The sequence below is a fragment of the Cydia amplana genome, chromosome 15 (assembly GCF_948474715.1).
Source record: "Cydia amplana chromosome 15, ilCydAmpl1.1, whole genome shotgun sequence".
NCBI classification, from domain to species: domain Eukaryota; kingdom Metazoa; phylum Arthropoda; class Insecta; order Lepidoptera; family Tortricidae; genus Cydia; species Cydia amplana.
Window position 1 is genome coordinate 3,216,154 of NC_086083.1, and position 23,349 is coordinate 3,239,502.

General features: G+C 40.2%; 1 protein-coding gene across 1 annotated transcript in view; it reads left to right on the forward strand.

Moving 5' to 3' along the window:
- LOC134654456 (hemicentin-1-like) overlaps positions 1-23,349 on the forward strand; it is a 63,250-nt gene that overhangs the window by 1,075 nt on the left and 38,826 nt on the right. The window contains exons 2-20 of the mRNA XM_063509899.1: positions 1-230; positions 1,296-1,418; positions 1,646-1,735; positions 2,683-2,823; positions 3,357-3,522; positions 4,021-4,205; positions 5,093-5,165; positions 5,734-5,762; positions 6,248-6,363; positions 6,850-6,971; positions 7,749-7,889; positions 8,553-8,666; positions 9,312-9,575; positions 10,238-10,410; positions 11,515-11,683; positions 12,168-12,416; positions 12,602-12,674; positions 13,037-13,248; positions 13,778-13,931. Coding sequence (XP_063365969.1) covers positions 1-230; positions 1,296-1,418; positions 1,646-1,735; positions 2,683-2,823; positions 3,357-3,522; positions 4,021-4,205; positions 5,093-5,165; positions 5,734-5,762; positions 6,248-6,363; positions 6,850-6,971; positions 7,749-7,889; positions 8,553-8,666; positions 9,312-9,575; positions 10,238-10,410; positions 11,515-11,683; positions 12,168-12,416; positions 12,602-12,674; positions 13,037-13,248; positions 13,778-13,931 — 2,824 coding nt within the window. The remainder of the gene's footprint in view (positions 231-1,295; positions 1,419-1,645; positions 1,736-2,682; positions 2,824-3,356; positions 3,523-4,020; positions 4,206-5,092; positions 5,166-5,733; positions 5,763-6,247; positions 6,364-6,849; positions 6,972-7,748; positions 7,890-8,552; positions 8,667-9,311; positions 9,576-10,237; positions 10,411-11,514; positions 11,684-12,167; positions 12,417-12,601; positions 12,675-13,036; positions 13,249-13,777; positions 13,932-23,349) is intronic.

A 23,349-nucleotide genomic window follows, 5' to 3' on the forward strand; every position in this document is an offset into this window, starting at 1 on the left:
GTGTCGGCCCAGCAACAGTGACCCACAACAAGACCATATTCCACGACGCCCTGAACATCGTCAGAGTATACGGTGGCGGAGATTGCCCAGAGAAGAGTCTGACAGGCCTCCAACTAGCCCTCAACGTCAGTCGACCAAAGTCTTTCATATACGTGTTCACTGATGCTACAGCTCATGATCATAGGCTGGTTGGAAAAGTGCTGGATCTAGTTCAAAGAAAGCAAAGTCAGGTAAGAATAAAAGTGTATACGGTGGCGGAGATTGCCCAGAGAAGAGTCTGACCGGCCTGCAACTAGCCTTGAACGTCAGTCGACCAAAGTCTTTCGTATACGTGTTCACTGATGCTACAGCTCATGATCATAGGCTGGTTGGAAAAGTGCTGGATCTGGTTCAAAGGAAGCAAAGTCAAGTAAGAATAAAAGTGTATTAAAGTATACGGTGGCGGAGATTGCCCAGAGAAGAGTCTGACCGGCCTCCAACTAGCCTTGAACGTCAGTCGACGAAAGTCTTTCGTTTACTGATGCAACAGCTCATGATCATAGGCTGGTTGGAAAAGTGCTGGATCTGGTTCAGAGGAAGCAGAGTCAGGTAAAGTTAGACTAAGCTATGTCGGCAGCGATTTTGATAGCCCAGACGGTGCAAGTGTTATTTAAACGTAATAATCTCATAGAAGAATGAGACTTGCACCATCTGCATACCTTTATAATATATCAACGCGGTAATAGTTATTTGTACAACAAGAGATCAAAGTTTGATATTTCTTCGAGCGCAAAATGCGATTTTGCTTACTGTTTTTAAGTAGCAAAGTACCCTTGTTCGAGCTGCTGAGGTGAAAACTTAATTGTTGGTATATCTTAAGAAAACATGAGTGAATAGAGGTAAGTGATGAAGAAGGAATACATTTTTCGGGTTCTCTAATATGTTCTCACTGCTGAGGTGAAATTTTTGTAAACTACACGAGATCAAAGTTATTTACATTTCGTGCGCTTTTGAGTCCCTTACTACGCTCAAGATTCTAAATTAAATTCACTCGCTACGCTCGTGAATCTAGTATAGAGTCTTTCGCTTGCACGGGACTCAAAATAAACACTCGAAGAAATATCAAACTTTGATCTCTTGTTGTACAAATAACTATTTCACCTCAGCAGCTCCAACAAGGGTACTTTGCTACTTAAAAACAGTGAGCAAAATCATTTTGCTCACTGTTTTTAAGTAGCAAAGTACCCTTGTTCGAGCTGCTGAGGTGCAAAATATTTTTGACTGTTAATATTAAACATGCTAAATCCTATTTCCAGATAGTGTTTGTACTGACGGGACACTGCGACGACCTAAATAAGCCCTCTTACCTAGTGTACCCACAGATCGCCGCCGCCAGCTCCGGGCAAGTGTTTTATTTGAAGAAAACTAATGTTCACAAGGTAATTTCGAATGATTAAATAATATCATTTTAGTTTTTTAACAACGATATTAATTGAGAAATATGGACTCAGTAAGACTTGAACCAATATGTTCCTTAGATACGCTTTTAATTTAGCTACCTACTGGTCAAGTAACGAAGACGACGGAATGCTCAATAGGTATATAATGTTCACTCCTGACGGGCTAACCTTAGTAACCTTGTATATACCTATATGTATCTTTTCAGGTGTTAGATTTTGTAAGGAGTTCAATTAAAGCTAGATCGGTTAACCTGGGCACTGTGACTAACCCGGCTGGATACAACTACACACGAGAGGTAAAATAAATGCTCATATAAAACTCAATTTTATACGAGTGTGTATTTAGTATGGATCTGATTATTTTGTGTAAAATTGTCCCAGAATACATTTTGCCAGATGGATTGAATGAAATATTCGACTCGGGTGCTTTTGTTCTGTATTCTTCATTTAGGCTTTTGAATTAACGTTATTTTATATGAGAGAGGTTATAGACGTTTTTGAGAGAGAATTATAAGATTCATATAGACATTGATGTTCTAATGTATTTAAAAAAAAAGCGCTGGTGGCCTAGCGAAAAAAGCGCTGGTGGCCTAGCGGTAAGAGCGTGCGACTTTCAATCCGGAGGTCGCGGGTTCAAACCCCGGCTCGTACCAATGAGTTTTTCGGAACTTATGTACGAAATATTTGATATTTACCAGTTGCTTTTCGGTGAAGGAAAACATCGTGAGGAAACCGGACTAATCCCAATAAGGCCTAGTTTCCCCTCTGGGTTGGAAGGTCAGATGGCAGTCGCTTTCGTAAAAACTAGTGCCTACGTCAAATCATGGGATTAGTTGTCAAGCGGACCCCAGGCTCCCATGAGCCGTGGCAAAATGCCGGGATAACGCGAGGAAGAAGAAGTTCTAATGTATTTAAAAATCCTAATTATCTAATCTAATCTAATACTGAGGTTACTCTGGGGTTTTGTGGATTTATATAAACTCACATTTATAGACGGGTCTATCGCGAAATTTATTTAATTACCTTTATTTACCGACGTATCGCGTGCTCGCGTGCGTGGTCGCGGCTAACAGATGTCCCAGCAAAATTGTCAAAACAGATTAGTACAACTACCCGACGAGAATTTTATGAAAAAGTTTGGGGTAGACATCACATAATCAAACTACACAAATGGTTATTCTTTGTGGATTTGACTAAAATTATCCTTTTAACATTTTTCACACTTTCTTATTTATATTCCCAGATTCCCATGGACAGCTCTCTTGACGAAGTCACAGTCTCGGTGTCGGGCTCCAAGCCTAAGATCCAAGTATTCAGCCCCACCGGGGAGCAACTGACAGGCCCACCCAAACTGGTTACCACGTTAGACTTGGCCGAGATTATGGTGAGTTACCTGACTTGTTACTTAAATGGAATAAGGTTATGGACATGAGTATATTTTCAGTTCTCATAACCTATACAAACTTGGTCGTTGACTAAAGGTTAGAAGTTAAGTGTCAAATTGGTGGATCGCGTCCGGAACATCTCGCTGCGCTCTAACACCCAAATCCTTGATATGGCTCGGAAGCCGACCGAGTTAAAGTGGAACTGCCGGCCTAGCCATGGTGACAATCGCTTGCGCTACGACAACGAAACGTTTGTGTCTCTCTATCACTCTTCCATATTAGTGCAACAGTGACAGTCGCGTTTCGTTCGCTACGGAGTGTAAGCGATTGGCATGTTGGCTACGCAATCTGGCGTACGAAATGAGTAATAATCATCACAGATTGGCTTGAAAACGTCGTGGCGGGACTCCTTTTTTAAGGGGTGGCTTGACAGCACAAGACCGAGATCAAAGTTGGGGAAAGGCCCAGCAGTAGGACACGTTTGCTTTACCAGAAACGGGGTGCCCTGTCAAATCTGAACATTTTTTTATAGGTGGTGAAAGTCCTGCAGCCTGAGCCTGGGAACTGGTCAATAACTGTGGGCAGCGAAGCGGAGCACTCCGTCAAGGTGGTGGGACTGTCTAACCTGACCTTTTACCACGGGTTCTCTGTACAGCGACCAGGCTCGCCCGTGGAGACCAGCTACAGGCCGCTACAAGGTGATAAAATGAATATAGAGTCAGATTTAGCTATCTCCGCACCGATTTAGCAAGCAGCAGGGTGTGGTAATGCCACCATAAACATCAAATTCCCATGACACAACATCTCGAGCCCAATTTCCAAAAATAGGACAGTGTAAAAATAGTGAAATCATAAGAGTACTACTAAGGAATACAGAAAGGGGTAGGGAGATGCAGTGAACATGAGAAATGGGTCTAAGAAATTGTGTAGTTTGAAAGCTGTTTATGAAAATATGGCATTTTTGAACTTCCACGAGAGAGTAAGTATTTAACAAGGGGTATCCAACCTTCGGCCTTACTTTTGACTCGTGAAAGAAAAGCAGGACTCCCAAAATAAAAAGGTCTCGCCATGTCAAAAAGATTGGTGATCCCTGACCGGCTAGCATTGAGTTGCGTTCTCGAGCGCGAGTCGCGCGCGAGAACACAACTCATGCTAGCAGGTCAAGATATCCTTCTTAATAAGTTTTTTTGTTTCAGGTGCTTATAATTTCATGATGCTATCGTTGACGCACATAGATAAATCGGTCCAAGTGTCTCACGCCGAGATCCTTAGCCTTGATGGAAAGACGTTGTTTGAGATACCGTTAAAAGAGGTGGATTCTCTTAATAAGAGATATTTGGCCGAGGCTTTCATTCCGCCTGACGATTTATTCTATATTGCGGTGAGTAAAATTTTCTAGGGTTCCATAGGCACTTTAAACTCTCGCGTTTTGTACCCATATTTAATTACATAAACGGGTCTACCGCGATATAGTTTCATTGTTTTTACCTTAAATACCGATGTTTCAACTGAGTTGCACCAGCTGTGATCACGGAAAACAATGAATTTGTGTAATTGACCGAAGCGTAGCGAAGGTCTACGTTTTGACTCGGGCATTTTGCTTTTGTATGTCCGGATGTTCTACTCTACAGGTCACAATTCTCAACCGATTCTTGTGAAATTTTGTGACCAGATTCTATGAGTAAATAAAAATTTTTTGTCGACCCCGTTTTTGGAAATTTTCAAAAATGGAGGAGTAGTGATACCTCGCGCTTAAACAAATAGTCCTATCGATATCATAAGAGTATTTTCTTTTTGAGACATATTTACATAGTAAATGGCAAAAAATGCAGAAAGATTGTATTCCTGGTTTAGGCGGTATTTAGATATTTAGTTTATACTCTAGAATGAGTAGCCGAATTTCGTCAGCTTAGCTAACAACTATCATGGCGCATTTTGTAAACAATCGCTTTTTTTGTTTGCACACAGAAAGTCTGGGTTCGATCCCCAGTAAGACATAACTTTTTGTATTTTTTTTTAATAAATTAAAATCTTTGTATTGTTGATTGATCAAACCGCTGTGTGGCGCTGTCATCGTGCACGGTCCCAATAAGCTATGCTCGCGAGGTCTACAGGCTCCGTAGGCAGCTATTAAGATTTTTTTTTATAACGTAGGCAAGGCAGACGAGCCAGTCATACAAAAATAATAAAATATAACAACAATCAAATAATTGCACATATCGTATGATCTGTTTTTTCTCCTAACTTATTAAATAGAAATATTTTTAGGTAAACGGTATAGACGAAGACGGACAAGAAATAAGAAGAGTTGGGGCCACGGCTATTCAAGCAAAGCCTCCAGGTGAACACTCTTCCATTTATTTCCTTAGGGCGGTTCCGCACTACGTCCGATCCTAATCAGATCCGAACACGTGAAAATATGGTCCGTTGTAGCCGTAGAACTATTTCTATGGTAAGTTACGCACTACATCCGATATCCGTAATCCGATTTCTTTCCGTCATTCTAGAATCTCCATTCCGGAGACGAATTTTGACGGACCGAAGTAGCCTTAGTATTATTTGTATGAACGCACGCGCACGGCAGCGGGGCGGGCGGGGTATTCGGATAGGACTAGTGCGTAAGCCAATATACGACTTCGGTCCGAGTTAGACATATTTTCACGGGTTCGGATAGAAATAGTGCATAAGCGAATATCCGAATTCGGTCCGAGTTAGACCCATATTTTCACGGGTTCGGATAGGACTAGTGCGTAAGCGAATATCCGAATTCGGGCCGAGTTTTCTAGACCCGTATTTTCACGTGTTCGGATCGGATTCGAATCGGAGTAGTGCGAAACCGCCCTTATTGTTCATTGTACGTTAAAATAAGTAAGTATATAAATGTTGGTTGACCTTTGTTCTATTTACAGATGTTCCATATTTGACGGCTCCTCAAAAGGTAGGCTTCTCAAAATTAGGCTTCAGTCCGAGTAGCAACGATTAAGCGAGCAGCGATCGAGTAAGAAACATAATAATGTATGTGCCATTGACGTATATCTCAGGACGGGCCTTAATACGGGCACTAAAAATGGTACTAGTTCAGCGGTGTCACTCACGAATTCGAGCCAAGCGTGCAATCTAACGCAACTCGTTGCGACCAATCGCGCACGTGACCGCTGTACTGGGCCCATTCATACCCCATTCTTATTGCCTGTAAGGCCAGTCCTGAGACATATGTCAAGTATGTGCAGAATTAGATTTAGAATTGTAGAACCCATGTTCATAAAATGCCGTGTCTATTCACACAGCCGGCTAGTACTTTTTTTTTTCTCTTACTCGCAAAAAAAAACTCGCCGATCGCTACTCGCTGATCGCCGCCGAACAGACATGTGGCAAATTTTTTTAACATTAAATTTTTCCTTTTGGGTATAATTTATATTTCAGATAAGTGTCTTACGGCATGATACAGTGATTCTTCATTGCGACGTGGAGAGCTTAGTGCCCGTAAACGTTTTTTGGTTGAAAGACGGCACGAAAATTCAGCCGCAAATTTCTAGCTTGTAAGTTCCAGCGACAGTGCTATAATTAAGGGTCTCCCCAGATATATCGACGCGGAATCGGCAAATGCCGATAGGAAAAACCTTTATGACGCATCGCCAGGCGTAGGCCGATGCGAGCCGAGCCGAACGACGACTTTTTCGCTCATATTGCGCAGACATAAGCTTTTTCCTATCGGCTTTTGCCGTTTCGCGTCGATATATCTGGGGAGACCCTAAGTAAAAGCTTTCCACATTCAAATTTATTTTTAGATAGATTCAACATGTTAACCAATCAACAAACCGCATGCTGCAACTTTGACATCTTAGCTTACCATCAGGCGGCCTAGCTAAGGTGACAATCGCTATCGCTTCGCCATCGAATCGCTTTGTGTCTCCATCACTCTTCCATATTGGTGTGACAGTGACAGTTGAGTTTCGTTCGCTACGGAGCGTTAGCGATTGGCATATTGGCTACGGGGCCAGGTCTTAACTCGTGTGCTATTTCAGACAGAGTACATCAGTTCAGTACATAATAAGGAATATGACCGAAGATAACGTGGGCACGTACGTCTGCACGGCCAGAAACGTAGCGGGAGTGAAGCAAACCACCACCGAAGTGGAATTAATAGGTAGGTAACTCAAAATTCTTTCGAAAAGTCACTCTGAATTATTTAACGGCTTTTGCTGAGTATCGTGGCGACCTGACATAGACCAACTGACTGACTGGCTGACTGACATACATATTTGGAACTACGGACATTTAAATTCAAAATTAGACATGACAACGACACGACAAAATAAGATCAGTTCCAGACTGTTCACTGAGAACATTTTCAAAACGACAATATTTAATATAGACTAAATACGTACTTTACATTGTATATATATTTAATCCTTTAGACGTCGAGATTCTTTAAAGATGTCGTGAGTTATTTTGCCCACAATCCTCAGTCCCTAGGTAACTTACATGCAATAAATCGGAAAGTACAGTCAAAGCTACCTTCGTGCTTTCAAATAAGGTTTATATTGGCTCGCTTGTGCCAACACACTGGCGTGTGTATGACGTTTTTAGATTTGACAAATGGCTGTAAAAAGGATTAGGTTATGGAAAACATTGTTTAAAGTTTTTAAAAACAATCTGGCACCGCTCCCAAACGCAATGAGTAGCAGTGGCGGCGCGTCCATAAAAGCCGATTCCCACCGGCTTGCCTGTGTTGGACGTTTGAGCAGAGTTGTAAAGGAAATATGTAAGCCAAATTAGCCCCGGCTTGCCTATGGATATGTTGACGCGCCGCCACTGATGAGTAGGTAATGTAATACCATCAAATTCCAAATAAATCCAATAAAAAAATCCAATGAAAATCTAATATAAATCCAACATATGATAAATAACAATTAATTTCCAGCGGAACCACCAGTAGTAACAATGTCTGCCAGCAGCGAAACGTTGATGGCGGGTGAAGATCTGGCACTATACTGTTCTGTTGTATCCGAGGTTGCTTTGACTACATATCAGCTCACGTTCACCGCAGTTGACTCTCAAAACGGTATAACAAATATATATACAAATGTATATGCCTTTGCACCTAATGCATCGCATCGTATTTAGTTATGTTTCTAGGGTTAGCTACTTCTTTTAAGTCTCGCCGTCATGTACAGTTTATCTTAGTTTGACTACCATTTCATAATGTATCTCTCAGTTACTTAAAGGTTAGCTGGAAGAGATCCCTTAACGGGATAAGTTCGCCTTTGTACACATTTACTGGATTATCTCTGTGTTATGTACTTGTTTTGTGCAATAAAGTGTTTACTACTACTACTACTACTACAAATATCCTATTATATGTACTTATTTATTAGATCTAGCCTTTCACCGAACAATGGCTACTTTGCTGCTAAGAGTGAGAGGGAAATAAAATATAGGTTTTTCTGGTTATTTAAGCAGATATTGTTCAGCGATCGAATAGAGTAAGGATTTAAAAAGCGAATCCTTGAGTAATTTTTAACACATTCAGTGGCGAAAACCCGACTAATCAGGTATTTTATGATTTCGTTCCCAGGCCGGACGACCCGGCGATAGTCGGGATCGTGGTACTACAGATTTATATGATGAAATTTTTGTGGCCTGGTGCGGATGGCTTGTTTGGCTGGGTGGCAATGAATGTGTTAAGTATGTAGCTAAATATCTACGAGTATATAAATATTTTCAGAAACGTACCTCGACGTGGAGGCGCATAGCGATGGAGTCTACCACTTTAATAAAGTTATTCAGAACGCAACGGAAAAGGATAGCGGAGTTTATTCGTGTAAAGCTGCTCATGAAGGTAAACTACAGCTTTCTGGCTACTTTTTGTTTTGTATAAGTAGTAGTCGAAAATAACGGGAACGTAGCTCTAGTTTTTAGAACATTAAAACATCCACAGCTTCTCTTCTTCCTCGCGTTGTCCCGGCATTTTGCCACGGCTCATGGGAGCCTGGGGTCGGCTTGGCAACTAATCCCAGTAATTGGCGTGGGCACTAGTTTTTACGAAAGCGACTGCCATCTGACCTTCCAACCCAGAGGGTAAACTAGGCCCGTATTGGGATTAGTCCGGTTTCCTCACGATGTTTTCCTTCGCCGAAAAGCGACTGGTAAATATCAAATTATATTTCGTACATAAGTTCCGAAAAACTCATTGGTACGAGCCGGGGTTCGAACCCGCGACCTCCGGATTGCAAGTCGCACGCTCTTACCGCTTGGCCACCAGCGCTTCATTAAAACATCCACAGCGTTTAAACTAAATTAAAAATACATTTGGCGACGCTCATGCAGCCGTAAGCAGAAATCGTTACGAACTAACAGCGACGCTCTTTAGGTAGTGTTGACGATGGTACACTCAAACTCTGGCAAATGTACATGGCCACTTTATAAGTGAATCCATTCACAATGTGTCCATGCATTACATCTGTGAAAACGTTGTTGCTTTCAGGTGGCCAATCATCAAAATCTCTTACCATCAGGATCACAACCCCACCCACAGCGCATATACTAGGGCCGCACACATTACCAAGAGTCCTGCACTCTTCCATACAACTTGTGTGTATGGTCGAACATTGCAGTGAGGTTCAGTGGTTATATAATAGCGCTATAGTGGAGAGACGGTCGGTCAATGGTAGCGATAATTCGGTGTTAGAGAGAGAGATTGATGGAGATGGAGTTTGGACTTGTTCTGCTTTGAAAGGAGATTATAAAGGTAAGCCTCTTATGCTCAATGTTCCAAATGTCGATTATACCTATGACATTTTTATGAATAACGTTTTTTATAGAATGGTCTTTTTCGATACAAGGCGCGTCTATGATGCCAATCGTTAGCGCAACTACAACGAAACGCTTTCTGTCTTTATATCACTCTTGCATATTACTGCGATGGAGAGACAGCTAGACTACGTTTCGTTATTATAGCGCAAGCGATTGGCATCATGGCTAGGCACCCACATAATGTTCTCGACTTCTAAACTGACGATCTGCGTGCAATAGCATGGAGAGGGAAACTAAATGAGAGTTTTATTAGTTACTAATATGTTACTACATAATACATACATAATTACATACATACCTATACCTATATTATAAACCAAACAGTTACTAAGAAAACAACGTGCCCCGAAAAAGAGAGTTGTACGGTACGTGGCGTTGGCGTTCTACGGCGCCATATGTTTTGTGGTAAATGGATTGTCGAGCGTCAACTTTTGACAACCAGGGTCTAACGCATAATATACGACCCTGTACAACAGCGCCATCTACATTAGCTGTCAAATTATATTTCGCAAGCGCGAATATTTCTTAGACTATATAACTTCATTATATACCTACTTTTTTACCCTGATGGTAACCTAACGTATATGCATTTTTCAGTGTCAGATTCCGTCCAAATAATAGCTCTAATAAAACCGGAGGTGGAAATCGATGGCGATAAAAATATTACCCTACTGAATGGCACGGCATACAGCATCAGCTGCTTGGTGAAAGCCAAGCCGGAGCCGCGGATAGTATGGCATCGGGAAACTGAGACGTTTCTTAACAACACCGTAAGTGGTACATCAACTTTATAAATACTAAGACCAACCAACCAAGCCAACCAACCAACCAACCAATGACCAAGACCAAGACTTTGAGACTGAGACTTTGGACCAAGGTCTGAAGTAAATGTTTTTTATTTATTTATAAATAACTTCTATTCGTGTTAGGCTGCGTTTCTTAGAATGCGTAGCGACTGTAGCGAGGGATGTGTTAAGAACCAATAAAATTATCGAATTTAAACTGTTATGAGACATACTAACATTGAATAATTTAAACAATCACTTCATTTACCTATAATATATCCTCGCTTAGCGCAGCTCTAGTCAGCAAAGATCTATTGGTTATTAACAAACGCATCCCTCGCCACGCATCCGCGATTCCACATATCTGGTGGAATCGCAGCCTTTGCAATAAACGATTCTATGAATACAGGTAAGTATTTGTGGAATAATAGTACCTTATTGCAAGGACGGAAAATGGCTATTCGTGGATGAGCAATTTTGTCGGACGAAGTGAAATTGAGGCCGATAAAATGAGACGAATGTACGAAATGCTATTCCCGCCGAAGCATATAATAGTGCTAGTTTAAGAACAACTGGAAGTGGAAATAGATGGCGACAGACATAACCTTACACGACTGAAGTTAACCAGCTGATGATCATCGTTTGTCCCTCTCTGTGGCATAACGACGGATAGGGACAAACGACGATCATCAACTGATTAAGATAGCAGCCGTTTATGAATAACGCCATTAATCATTATACCTAAGTGTTGACGTCTAATCAAAGGTCCAACGTTGTCGCTTTACCATAATGACGAGATTCGCTTGTATCTTTATACGAATAACCTGTCAAAGCGTGCTTATCGTTAAGCGACTAATTGTAAGGCCTGAGTGGACGCTCGGAGCGGAGCGTTCGGCGGGGCGTGCAGCGTGGCTGTGGGCTCACGCGTGATGTGAGCAGCGTGCACTAAGGCCGCTCCTATACGTTTGCATTTGTTTAACATGCACGCCGCACGCCCCGCCCCGCTGCACGCCCAACTCGAGCGTCCACTCAGGCCTTACACTAAGTAGGACTTTTTGCTTAGAAACGACACATTTTTTTACATTTCAGGTTTCAGTAATTTCCGCGAACGTGTACAGAAGCGTCTTGGAAATCGATAGTAAGACGACGAAAGTGGACGGCACATACTTCTGTTTCGGAGAAAATGCGGCCGGCATTCACCAGGATTCCGTGACAGTTGGCGTTAGGGCGCCTATGAGATTATTGCAAGGGTTTTCAGGTAAAAAATATAACGCAATATTCTTCGTCTGTTTATCAGGATCTTTTTTTAATAAGTGTTCCCTTATTTCGCTAAGACATCTGGATCGGATATTTTTTGTTTGAAAGGGTAGAGTTCCATAGCCACCAAAATGTGATCGAAGTTAGATCTAAGGTGGATTTTAAACAATCAATAAATATATTGGGAAGACCCTTCAGAAATCGAGGGAACTCTTCGTAAATTATAGGAACATTCAATGAATTTGAGTACTTTTCTTATATTAAAAGCACCATTTGGTAAAGAGCCGAGCCATTTGGAGGTAGACGTGTTTGACCTGTTTGTCATCGTGTACACTTCTTATTTTTAGGGTTCCGTACCTCAAAAGGAAGAAACGGAACCCTTATAGGATCACTCGTGCGTCTGTCTGTCGGTCTGTCCGACTATTCCCCACCTTTAGGTTTTTGTAACCTGCAGTATATACCACAATGTTGTTTTATTATTCCAGATATATCAACACAACTGTACTCCGACGTAACTTTGGTATGCCAGATAGATTCATACCCAACCGCCCAAGTAAAATGGTACCACAACACCACAGAATTAAGTACTAAACAAAACATACGCAGGTCCAGCGATAACTCGGCCATTGCTATTGACAGAGTTGACTTTGATGATCTAGGACTTTATATGTGTAAAGCTAGTAATGGGTATGAGGAACTAGTTGTGAGTGGGGCCTTAAGTGTTCATGGTTTAGGTACGTACCTATTTAATTTTTTGAATTGGTTTATTTTAACGTGGTTCAGTGAAATGGTTTAGGCAGTCAACTAGCCTATGATCAATGATGTCAACTGGAAATTGATAAACTCGTGAGGCCAGGGCAAAATTTTTGTACATATTAACTGTTAGACATAAAAAAATACTGAATATTTTTTTTTTCAGCAACTCCAACGTTGGCCAAGGAACCGGGAACTGTGGTGTCAACGAAAGGAAATTCTACAATTTTAACATGTAGGTGAGATTTTGTATCGTTATACCATCTCTTCTTAAATTATATAAACATCTTGATATCTAGATTTCACAAATCACAACAAAATTCTAGAGCAACAAAAATAAAAATACGTAAATGCCTTTGCGTTTTCATCCTAAATCAGACTAGGGTCCGCTTAGTTATCTACAGCAGCAGAAGTTGCTAAGCGGTCCAGCTGTTCAAAATGATCTTGACGCGACTTTATTGTTAAGAGAATAAGAGCGTGTCAAGGCAATTGTGAACACCTCGCCCGCTTAGCAACTTCTGCTGCTGACTGTACCTTTATATCGCAACTATCGCAAGCGCTTGTCTGAAGCAAATTAATAAGAATCCTATATATTTTTCAGCGTTTCAAAAGGAAATCCATCGCCAACATTAACATGGCAATTTTTACCCGACTCATCCCAAGAATTTGCTTATCTACCGACCAACATGACAAGTGAGGATCGAAGTCAGGTCATCATATCGAATGTCACTATTGACCGCGCTGGATTATATCGGTGTATCGCTGAAAATGTGCTGGGAAGAGATTATTACGACGTGACGTTAGTTGTTCAATGTGAGTTTTATTTATGTGTTCAAAATTTTCGATAAAATCTTGCCCAATTTAATTGAATTTATTTTGTTTGACAGTTTGGTTTTATACATTTCAATTTAGACCTTAACCAAAATAGAATAAAGTCGATATTTAAAAACACGGCGTGATTGTAATAGAGACTTAATTATCATGATATGGTAGAGAATCATATAAGGTAAACGTACTGGTGCTCGACGTGGTTCCAGTACAAGTACATGTCATCTTGATACTTAAGTCATTGTCAATAGAGGTGACAGCAGGGTAACGTGTCATGTATTGGGCATTAGCATGGCAAGCACTAGTACGTTTACCTTACCATTTGTCAATAATTAAATAGACATTCACACACGCATAACAAATTACAGTTTTCATAACTTTTTGTAATTTACTAAAGTCTTTTGCTAGACCGTTTTGATACTTATTTTTACCAGGTTAACTCGACAACGATGTTATACCTTGTAAGGCAGAATCTTTAAATATAATTTAATCTTTTGTCACATTTTTTCAACAGACGCGCCAGAAATTGAGTCTAACGAGATAGACCCCAAGCCTTTAGAAATCGAAGCCGGACAGCCTTTGACCCTATCTTGTCAGGCCGGGGGTGTGCCCAAACCGTGGGTCACTTGGACCAAGGACCTAATGCCAATGGGATATACGAAAAACATGTAAGTGTAACGGCTCGGCCACGACATTACGCGACTGGCGACGGCGGCAGCGATAACCATAGCTGGGAACGAAAGGTCCGGTCGCTGTGTCTCGCTCCAACCTATGACTATCGCTGCCGCCGTCGCAAGTCGCTCAATGTCGTGGCCGAGCCGTAAAGCGAGGTTTAGACTTGCAAGACCTTGCATGAAATTTTCATTACATTGCAGTATCTGATCAAACTTTTGAATGCAGTTTACCTTACTAGTCGGCATGTGTATGCATTCATGTGTAATGTAACGTAAATTGCATGCAAGATGTGACTGGTCGTATGCCTATTACATACCTAGTATTAACCTAATTTGTTCATTACAAAACACACAAACTAGAAAGAAATACCTTGAATACTAAAATCCCTTTCAGTCGCGTATTTCATGCATGATTCCAATGAATAATGTCACAATTACAACTTGAAGTGCACGTTTCGTATTTCATCACTTGTGGTTTCATTAAATATATAACCCACTATAAATTTTTTGCTATTTAGATTAATAACTTGCGTAAAATAACCATCACAAGTTGAAACTAACCCAAATATGTGAACTTTTGGCATTAGAATGACAGTGACATTGACAGCGTGACGTTCGGTCGTATTGAAGTCTGAACTCCTAGTACAGAGTTAATACAAACAGTCCAAAACGCCTAAGATTTTAAACTTCCCGCTATGTTTTGAGTATGTTTGCTACTGGTGAACGTAAAATACTTCCACACAGGAGTGTTTTTCGGAAAGAAACTAAAAGTATCTCAAAGTAAAATAATACTTGCAGGTTCGTGCGTGTAGAGGGGCCATAAAGCGTTCCTTTTTATTACAATTTAGTCTACTCAAACTGACTACCCGATTATTGCCTGTGAATGTGTGCGTAGACGTCATTGAGAATATCTCCGTCTTTCTCTAAGACGCAAGCGTGAAAGGGATAGATCTTGGTAGCATCGAACTTTACGACTTTTGACCTCTTCCTCGGTTATGGTAGCCTGGTACTTTTGGTAAACATTTGTCTTAATAAATCACTGGTCGTCGGTTGCATATCGCTAATAGGTACGGGGCAATTGACCTCTTCCTCAGTCATGGTATCCTGGTACTTTCTGATTAATGTTTGTCTCATTATGTCGCCGTTATGTCGCCGTTATGTCGCCATTATGTCGCCGTTGTGTCGCCGTTATGTCGCCATTATGTCGCCAGTATGTCGCCAGTATGTCGCCGTTATGTCGCCGTTGTGTCGCCAGTATGTCGCCGTTATGTCGCCATTATGTCGCCGTTATGTCGCCATTATGTCGCCGTTGTGTCGCCAGTATGTCGCCAGTATGTCGCCAGTATGTCGCCATTATGTCGCCGTTGTGTCGCCAGTATGTCGCCGTTATGTCGCCAGTATGTCGCCGTTATGTCGCCAGTATGTCGCCGTTATGTCGCCGTTATGTCGCCGTTGTGTCGCCATTATGTCGCCATTATGTCGCCAGTCGCCAGTATGTCGCCAGTCGCCATTATGTCGCCAGTATGTCGCCATTATGTCGCCGTTATGTCGCCGTTGTGTCGCCAGTATGTCGCCGTTATGTCGCCAGTATGTCGCCGTTATGTCGCCGTTATGTCGCCGTTGTGTCGCCATTATGTCGCCAGTCGCCATTATGTCGCCAGTATGTCGCCATTATGTCGCCGTTATGTCGCCAGTATGTCGCCGTTATGTCGCCAGTATGTCGCCAGTATGTCGCCAGTATGTCGCCAGTATGTCGCCGTTATGTCGCCAGTATGTCGCCAGTCGCCATTATGTCGCCAGTATGTCGCCAGTCGCCATTATGTCGCCAGTATGTCGCCGTTATGTCGCCAGTATGTCGCCATTGTGTCGCCAGTATGTCGCCATTGTGTCGCCAGTAAGTCGCCATTATGTCGCCGTTATGTCGCCAGTATGTCGCCGTTGTGTCGCCAGTATGTCGCCATTGTGTCGCCATTGTGTCGCCAGTATGTCGCCATTGTGTCGCCATTATGTCGCCATTATGTCGCCAGTATGTCGCCGTTATGTCGCCATTATGTCGCCAGTATGTCGCCAGTATGTCGCCATTATGTCGCCAGTATGTCGCCAGTATGTCGCCGTTATGTCGCCATTGTGTCGCCGTTGTGTCGCCATTATGTCGCCAGTCGCCATTATGTCGCCAGTATGTCGCCAGTCGCCATTATGTCGCCAGTATGTCGCCGTTATGTCGCCAGTATGTCGCCATTGTGTCGCCAGTATGTCGCCATTATGTCGCCATTGTGTCGCCATTATGTCGCCATTATGTCGCCAGTATGTCGCCGTTATGTCGCCAGTATGTCGCCAGTAAAAGAGTATAAAAGGCAGGTGCGCGCCGCCGGCGGGGCATTCATTCTTCAACCATCGGCTAGCAGTGACTCTGGTTCTCGGGCGTTTAAATATTCGGTGAGCAAAGTTCCTCTACTACTGTTACTATGTTTGTTTTTGCCGGGAATTATCCTGGTGAATTTAAACGTGGAAATGGTGTCTGTGTTTGGTTTTACGGGGACAATATCGTCGTAAAGCTGATCTTAGACTTTTGTGGAGATTCTTTGTTACCGTGTACGGGATTTAAATATAGTGAAGTTTCCTACGCAGTGTTTTTCTAAGTGCCGCCACGTTATGCAGGGACAATATCGTTGCATAGCAGGGACTTGGAAAGCGTGTCTGTGTTTAGTTTTACGGGGACAATATCGTCGTAAAACTGAACTTGGGCTATTGCGGGGATTCTTTGCTACTGTGTGGTGTTATAGTGAAGTTTTCTACACTGTGTTTTCTAAGTGCCGTCACGTTATGCAGGGACAATATCGTTGCATAACAGGGGCTTGGAAAGCGTGTCTGTGTTTGGTTTTGTGGGGACAATATCGTCATAAAACTGAACTTAGATAGCGGTGTTTAAGGGAATTTCACTTCTGTGTTTAGTTAGTTTGATTTTGTGTGGAGTTTGGTTCGTAAAATAGAACCTAGTTATTTTAGTGTTTTACTATGGGGTCTTTTGCTATATTTTTCAAAACCAGATCATTGTTTGGACTGACTGTTTGTCCGGCTGGGCAGCTCACCCCTTGCGGTGTTAAATGTGAGCTGTCTAGGAGTCTTTTTGCTCCAAGATGAGGGTTATCTTGGCACCTTCTCTTTACCAACATAGAAGGTGAAAAACGTCTCCCTCCTTAGCTCTCCAATGTCCAGCTGTTAGATGAATAATGGGGATGTCACGTGCGCATCATCCGGAGTAATCTGGGCCCATTTGAAATCTACAGTATTTGGAGGCTTCGTATATTAAATATATTTATTTATACCACTTATATACATAATAGGGCCCTGTCTTACCCATGTTGCCACCCTGCCTTTGTGCAACCCGCCATGGGGGGAGACAAGTCCACGAGCTGTTAGGTTGCATTCTCGGAATCGCTCGCCGAACTCTTACAGCTTCTTAGTAGGGATACACTTGCGTATATTCCAAAGTACCAGGTCGATGGTAAGTACGAACTGTGCTTTGGTTATACTAGAGTAGGGACAAGGGTAGGTTTAGGGTAAAATCACACACTAATTATTCGGAATTTAGGGTTCGTTTTAGTCTTGGTCTGTAAAACTGATATATTTTTTCTTTTTAAGGGACTTCAACTACGGTTTCACTATACTAAAATTGTGCGTTAATAGGTAAAGGGTTTCAACTGCTAAAATCTTCCAATATTTTCATTTATTTGGGGAAAATAATTAATGTAAAATCTTATCTCCATTTTTATTTATGAAATTCTGGTTTTCTGGTGTAAAGACGAGGTACTGAGTATTACAATCATGTTTCTAAGGTATTTACACAATTAAATCTTAAATATCAAGTTGGGATTAGGAACACAGTCTATTCGGAGATAGAAAATCGACGTCTAGCTGTTTTAGGGAACCTTTGGCAGGCAAGAGTAATCCAAAGGATAATTTGAGTGAAATAATGCTCATCTTGATATTTCAGTCTCGTAAAATATAATATATTTTTAACAAATAAACTTAGTACTTCGTTTATACTTCTAAAATACTAGAAATACAGTTTATATTTTAGTTCTGGGGAATGGAAATGGGATTCGCATCCCTAGTTTTTGAAATAAAAAAGAATAGTAATTTTGATGACTGATGGATACTTTGACACTTCTCTTCATTGTCATCTAGGCACGCATAGGTTCCGAAGTGTTGGTCATAGCCCGTCTGGCTAAAGAGTAGGGTAGGAGTTCCAATTGACCTTGCTGATTGGACTAGGAGCCCCCAATCCTGCATCGAGCGTATGTGTAGCATATTTCGAATAGAAGCTGGTAGATAATATTAATATGAAATGCTAGGGTGTAAATGGGCTTACCCCAGGAGTGCTACTCATATGTTATCCCGGAGGCTTAATAGATTGTAGCAGGCTTTTACCAACCCCATTTTTAAACTCATTTTACCAAATATATTTCTTTTATATTGGTATTATCATGTATGCTGCATTTACCTAAATAATATCATTTGAAGTAAAATATAACTCCATTTACATTACAATAATAAATTCTGGTAACTTTCAGTACTATTTCTGTATTTTAATAAATTATTCTAGTAAGTTACTCGTTAGCGTCATAATAAATGTGCTTTCAATATTGTAATATATTTTTTTCCTAAAGTCCAGGTAATTGTAAGTAAAATCAGAGTCCAAAATTTAGCTGATACTCATTAAAGAACTTAGGGTACCGCGGTTCACTTCGAGGGGTCCTAACGCTAGACTAGACGATCACGACTAAATCACATGGCCATATTCTAAGGGCAAATCTAAAGAGGGTGTTTATATTATGGTTAGTTAAGTAAGTAAGTAAGTAGGTAGTGGGAGGTTACATTTTGGTTCCGTGACCAAGGGATCTAAAATTTACCTTTTAGGTTCATTTTGGATACCGAGGTTTCTAAAAATAAATAATAGAAAGTAGCCTTTACGGCACATTTTGCTGACCGTGTTATGGAATGGGTACACTTAGTTTGGACTCTGCTTTTATTGTGGTAGAAATAAAAGTCATGAAGCATTATCTTTATTATATAATAGTCACTACGCATTGAAAAATAAAATAAATAAATCCTTAAGAGTTACTGTTTAATAAAAATAAAAAAAGTTTTATTATTTTCATTCATCATTCTTGCTGTTGGTAGGGATTCCTTTTTATATTCATGAGTTAGGATGATTACCATCAGAAAAAATCAATTTTAAGTCCATCTTCTTGCGTCATTGATATCTGAAAAATAAAGTAACAAAATTAAAGCCATGTAGTATAATTTTAGCTCTTACAACGGTTATTTTAAGCGAATACAATCAGACATTTCCCCTTGCGTCATAGATTCGTTAAGAAATTAGTTTTATCGCCAGTATCATTAATGAAATAAATAAATAAATATATCGGTCAGGACAATCTTTCACATATCAACCTGGCCTCGGGCTAGGCAGTGCTTGTACTCCTGGTATTAGGCGGCGCAGTGCATACCAGTATGGATAAGTACATACTTAGATAAATAGATAATATTCATGACTTGGGAGCGCATATTCATGTGGTAGACGCGCAGGAGCATGCCGTTGCCAGGCAGTATTCACAGACCGGGTCGCTATCGACTGGGCTAGGAAGCAGTTGCCAATATTCTAGACATAGATTTATCTGAGATAACCTAGGCTAAGATAAGATACCTAGTTGTATAATAATATATACTGTAGTTGAGAAATCAGGGGGGCGTGACACTGTTCATTTCACGTAGGATTTCTGGAAATACTAAGGAACAGGGGGCGTCCCATCTTAAAAGCCAGCAACGCACTTACAACTCTCTGTTTTTCAAACAGTAATCATTCACCACCGGGTAAATTGCCTGTTCTTTTGCCTTCTATATCATAAACAATAAATAGCTACGCACAGCGTGGGTCTAAGTGACAACCACACATACTAGGACTGAGCCTAGTTGATTAGTGTATGTGTACACACACACATGTATGTATGTATGTGCAAGAATCTAAATAAGTAATAGTATCATTATTCATCTCAGCCGAAAGACTTCCAATACTGGACTAAGGCCTTCCCCAAGAATCTCCACGACCATTCATTCACTGCCCTCAACTCAAACAGCAATTATTACTAGAGGATTAGTAGAACATACATAGTATTTGAACATTTACCTACATACTCTACGGTACGGGACCCTAAAAATGTCACAATGTCTGTCAAGAATAAGAATAGCACTGAAATATGTATAATTACTGTTTCATTGTTTCATTCATTGTTTTACCGTTATCTACAAGGGCTCCTGCGAGCTGTCTTGTGTACCTCAGTCATTTGATAATGACTAACTACTCAATCAATTTCATGAAAATCGATTAGGATTTGTAACGAGTTAAGCACCTGGGCGAACAGTGTGCATACATAAGCATTTTTGTAGTACAAAGTGGTACCATGTTATCATAGCTTGGCTTAGGATTACAGTATACTGTTCTGCTGACGGCACTTTGCTATCATGTTCTGATTACTATCAAATAATAGTGTACAGTAGGTTAAGTTAGCATTCTTAGTACCTAACATGAAGGAAAATCATGGTGTTTAATTTTTTCGGTATTGTTCTGTGTAGACAACAGGCACAGCCATGGTTGCAGCAAAAGTCTAGAGACAAAGCCGTCGAACAGGCGTCTTGAAGTATCAGTAGCGGCAGGGCCCTTGTTAGTCTGAAATAACATAGACAAGTATTAGGAATTTCAGTTAAAATAAAGTAGAATAAGTAGCTGTTTTCTTTTCCTTAGAGTCAGTTTTAGCTGGGCAATATGTCAACATTATTCTTAAGTCATCCAGTCGCGGGGGCGCATTATTATTTTTAATACATGTGCAGTATACTGAAATACGAGGGTACTTCAATAAAACCAGTCTGGATTTGTAATAACAATGTATATCAATGCATCCATGCAAACTGGCGTGCTCTTGTGTTGGAGGCCAAGGCTTTTAGGTCATTAGGTCTTCGTGCCGGCCAAGTAAGTAAGTAATCAAGTAATACACCCATGGAAATGTTAGGCTTCACCAAGTAAACTAGTCATTAGTTACTTAAGTTTTCCAAAATCCAAAAAGTTTGAGAATCATTGCTCATACAGGGCACATTTCCATAAAGTTAGGCCACCAATAAGCTAGTTTTAAGTTACTAAGTCAACAGAATTAGAATAATGAAAAGCTGAATACAGTTTCATATCCCCGCTCTTTCATCGAGAACTCTCTTTAAAATATTAGTGACAGACATAAGCCATGAGTTATTTAGCTTATAGTAAGTTTTGTATTTATATAATAAGATCAAATACCTTTCATAAATGGGAGCAGTCAGTAGATGTACAGTGAAGGCAGTGTTGACACTGTGGCACGGGTAGTTCTCCGGGAAAACACTGGAATTGAAAGTGTGGAAATGTTAGCTAAAGTAAGGTTTATTTATAAGCCTCATCGAAAGTGTTAATTATCTACTGCAAGTAGGGTCTTCACAGAAAAAAATTGGAAAATAATAAATAATTCAGAGATTTTGAAGAACAGTTGAAAAAAATTAAATTTATTTATTTTCTAAGTGGGATTTAGTCTAAGAATTACGTTTTAGTGGCATAGTAGTTATACTTACTAGAGTAGTGTCAAATCACTCTGAAGAACCACGAGGACAGCGATGGAAGGTTGCTCCGTTCGACTTGATGTACCATTGACGGCAGCTGACCATTTGGTTTGCTGAAAATTTCGGCATATATTGGTGAATTTATTGCAAAAAGAATAGTTTTGACCAGTGAAACAATTGGATAGATAGATAACATTAAAATGAAATTTTGTGACCACTTCAAAAGTTAAGCCGTTCACTCTAAAATGGTTTGTACATAGTTAACTAAGAATAGATTGTAGCAACAGATAGAACGGGTCAAGAATGTGTTTATGGAAATTGTTTTCAATATTTTCAGCCATAAAAAAAAAATAATAAAAAAAAAAATGATTCATTGTAAGTTCACAGTCAGTAAGTAACTAATATAGTGTGTAGGGACATTAACGATAAAAAGCCTTTTTTGAATGGAGATTGTCTTCTGCAGATAGTAGGGTCGACATACTTTATTTAAGTTGCCGGACCACCGCTGGTTCCTTTTTAAGAAAAATACATATTCACTACAAATTGCCATTAACATGCAAAGAAACCTGTTTATTTTTAGCTGAGGCATTCATATATTTAGTCAATTTTATTGTATTGCGCTTCCAAGTTCGAGTTTTTATTTAAGAAAAACAATTGAGCCAAATCATCTTTCTAGAACGTCGACATTGGAAAATGCCAAATACAGTAAGTACAACTCTAAGAGTATTTGTATGGTAACAGAGTTGTTTTACTTACGTTAAAAGGTCAGGAAAGAATCGTCAAAACCAGCAAAGGGAGGTTCCACAGCATAATTTCAACTTCTTGTTCTTCGGTAACAGGTTATGTCATATCAGACACCGGGAATAATTTCAGTAGTTGTCAGCTTACTGAAAAGGCAATCGTAGTTTATAAGTATTATTGCAATATGAATAGTGTAGTGAAGACCTAATAATATGTTAGACAGCATGAAACAAACATCAACACGTCATTTTTTAAATACCGGATTTTACTTTGATCTCGTTCAGTTTTTCAAACAGAAATATGGTTAAGTTGCTGTACAAAGAGTAAAACTAGTGCAACTCACATTAGTCATAAGCATTATAAGTAGAATCATAACAATCTAGGAAAACCATAAAAATGCTAGTCGGAGACAGATAGGATCGGTCAGAAAAGTAGATACAATAATCAATAGACCAAATTGCGACCGAAATAACTTTCCGTTAACTATCTATGTATAATTACAGGGCTTCAATAGCAGTGAGTCGTTTAAAGAAGGAAACTAAAACATAATCTTACCTTGTTTGCAGAAGCGATCTTCAAACTTATTCATTCACTTTGACGAAGGTTAGACACGTTAAATAGCCTTTGTTTTAGATTGTAAATTCATTTGTTAACACGAGATACATCGTCGAGTTGATGAGACAAGTAGAGAACACATGTTCATTCGATAATTTTGTTTTTCCATTTCATTTGTTTTGTGGTACGCTTGTCAAATTCCGCCATTGATTGAAAACGTATAAAACTTTAGGAGACATTCTTTGCGTTATAGTTTTGTTCGTAAAATTAGTTTAGCGATTTAATTTAGCCATCGTAAACTTCTAAAGCGTCTTCTTTAAAAGTTTTGAAGAGAGGACACAGAAAGGGCTATACAACGGAACTTAGAAAATTGACAGACACTAAAGTTACTATAGACAAATGTCTTCGAACGTTCCGTATCATTCCGATTTCATCAAATATTCTGATTTTCTAGTTGTAAAATGTGTCTATTAAT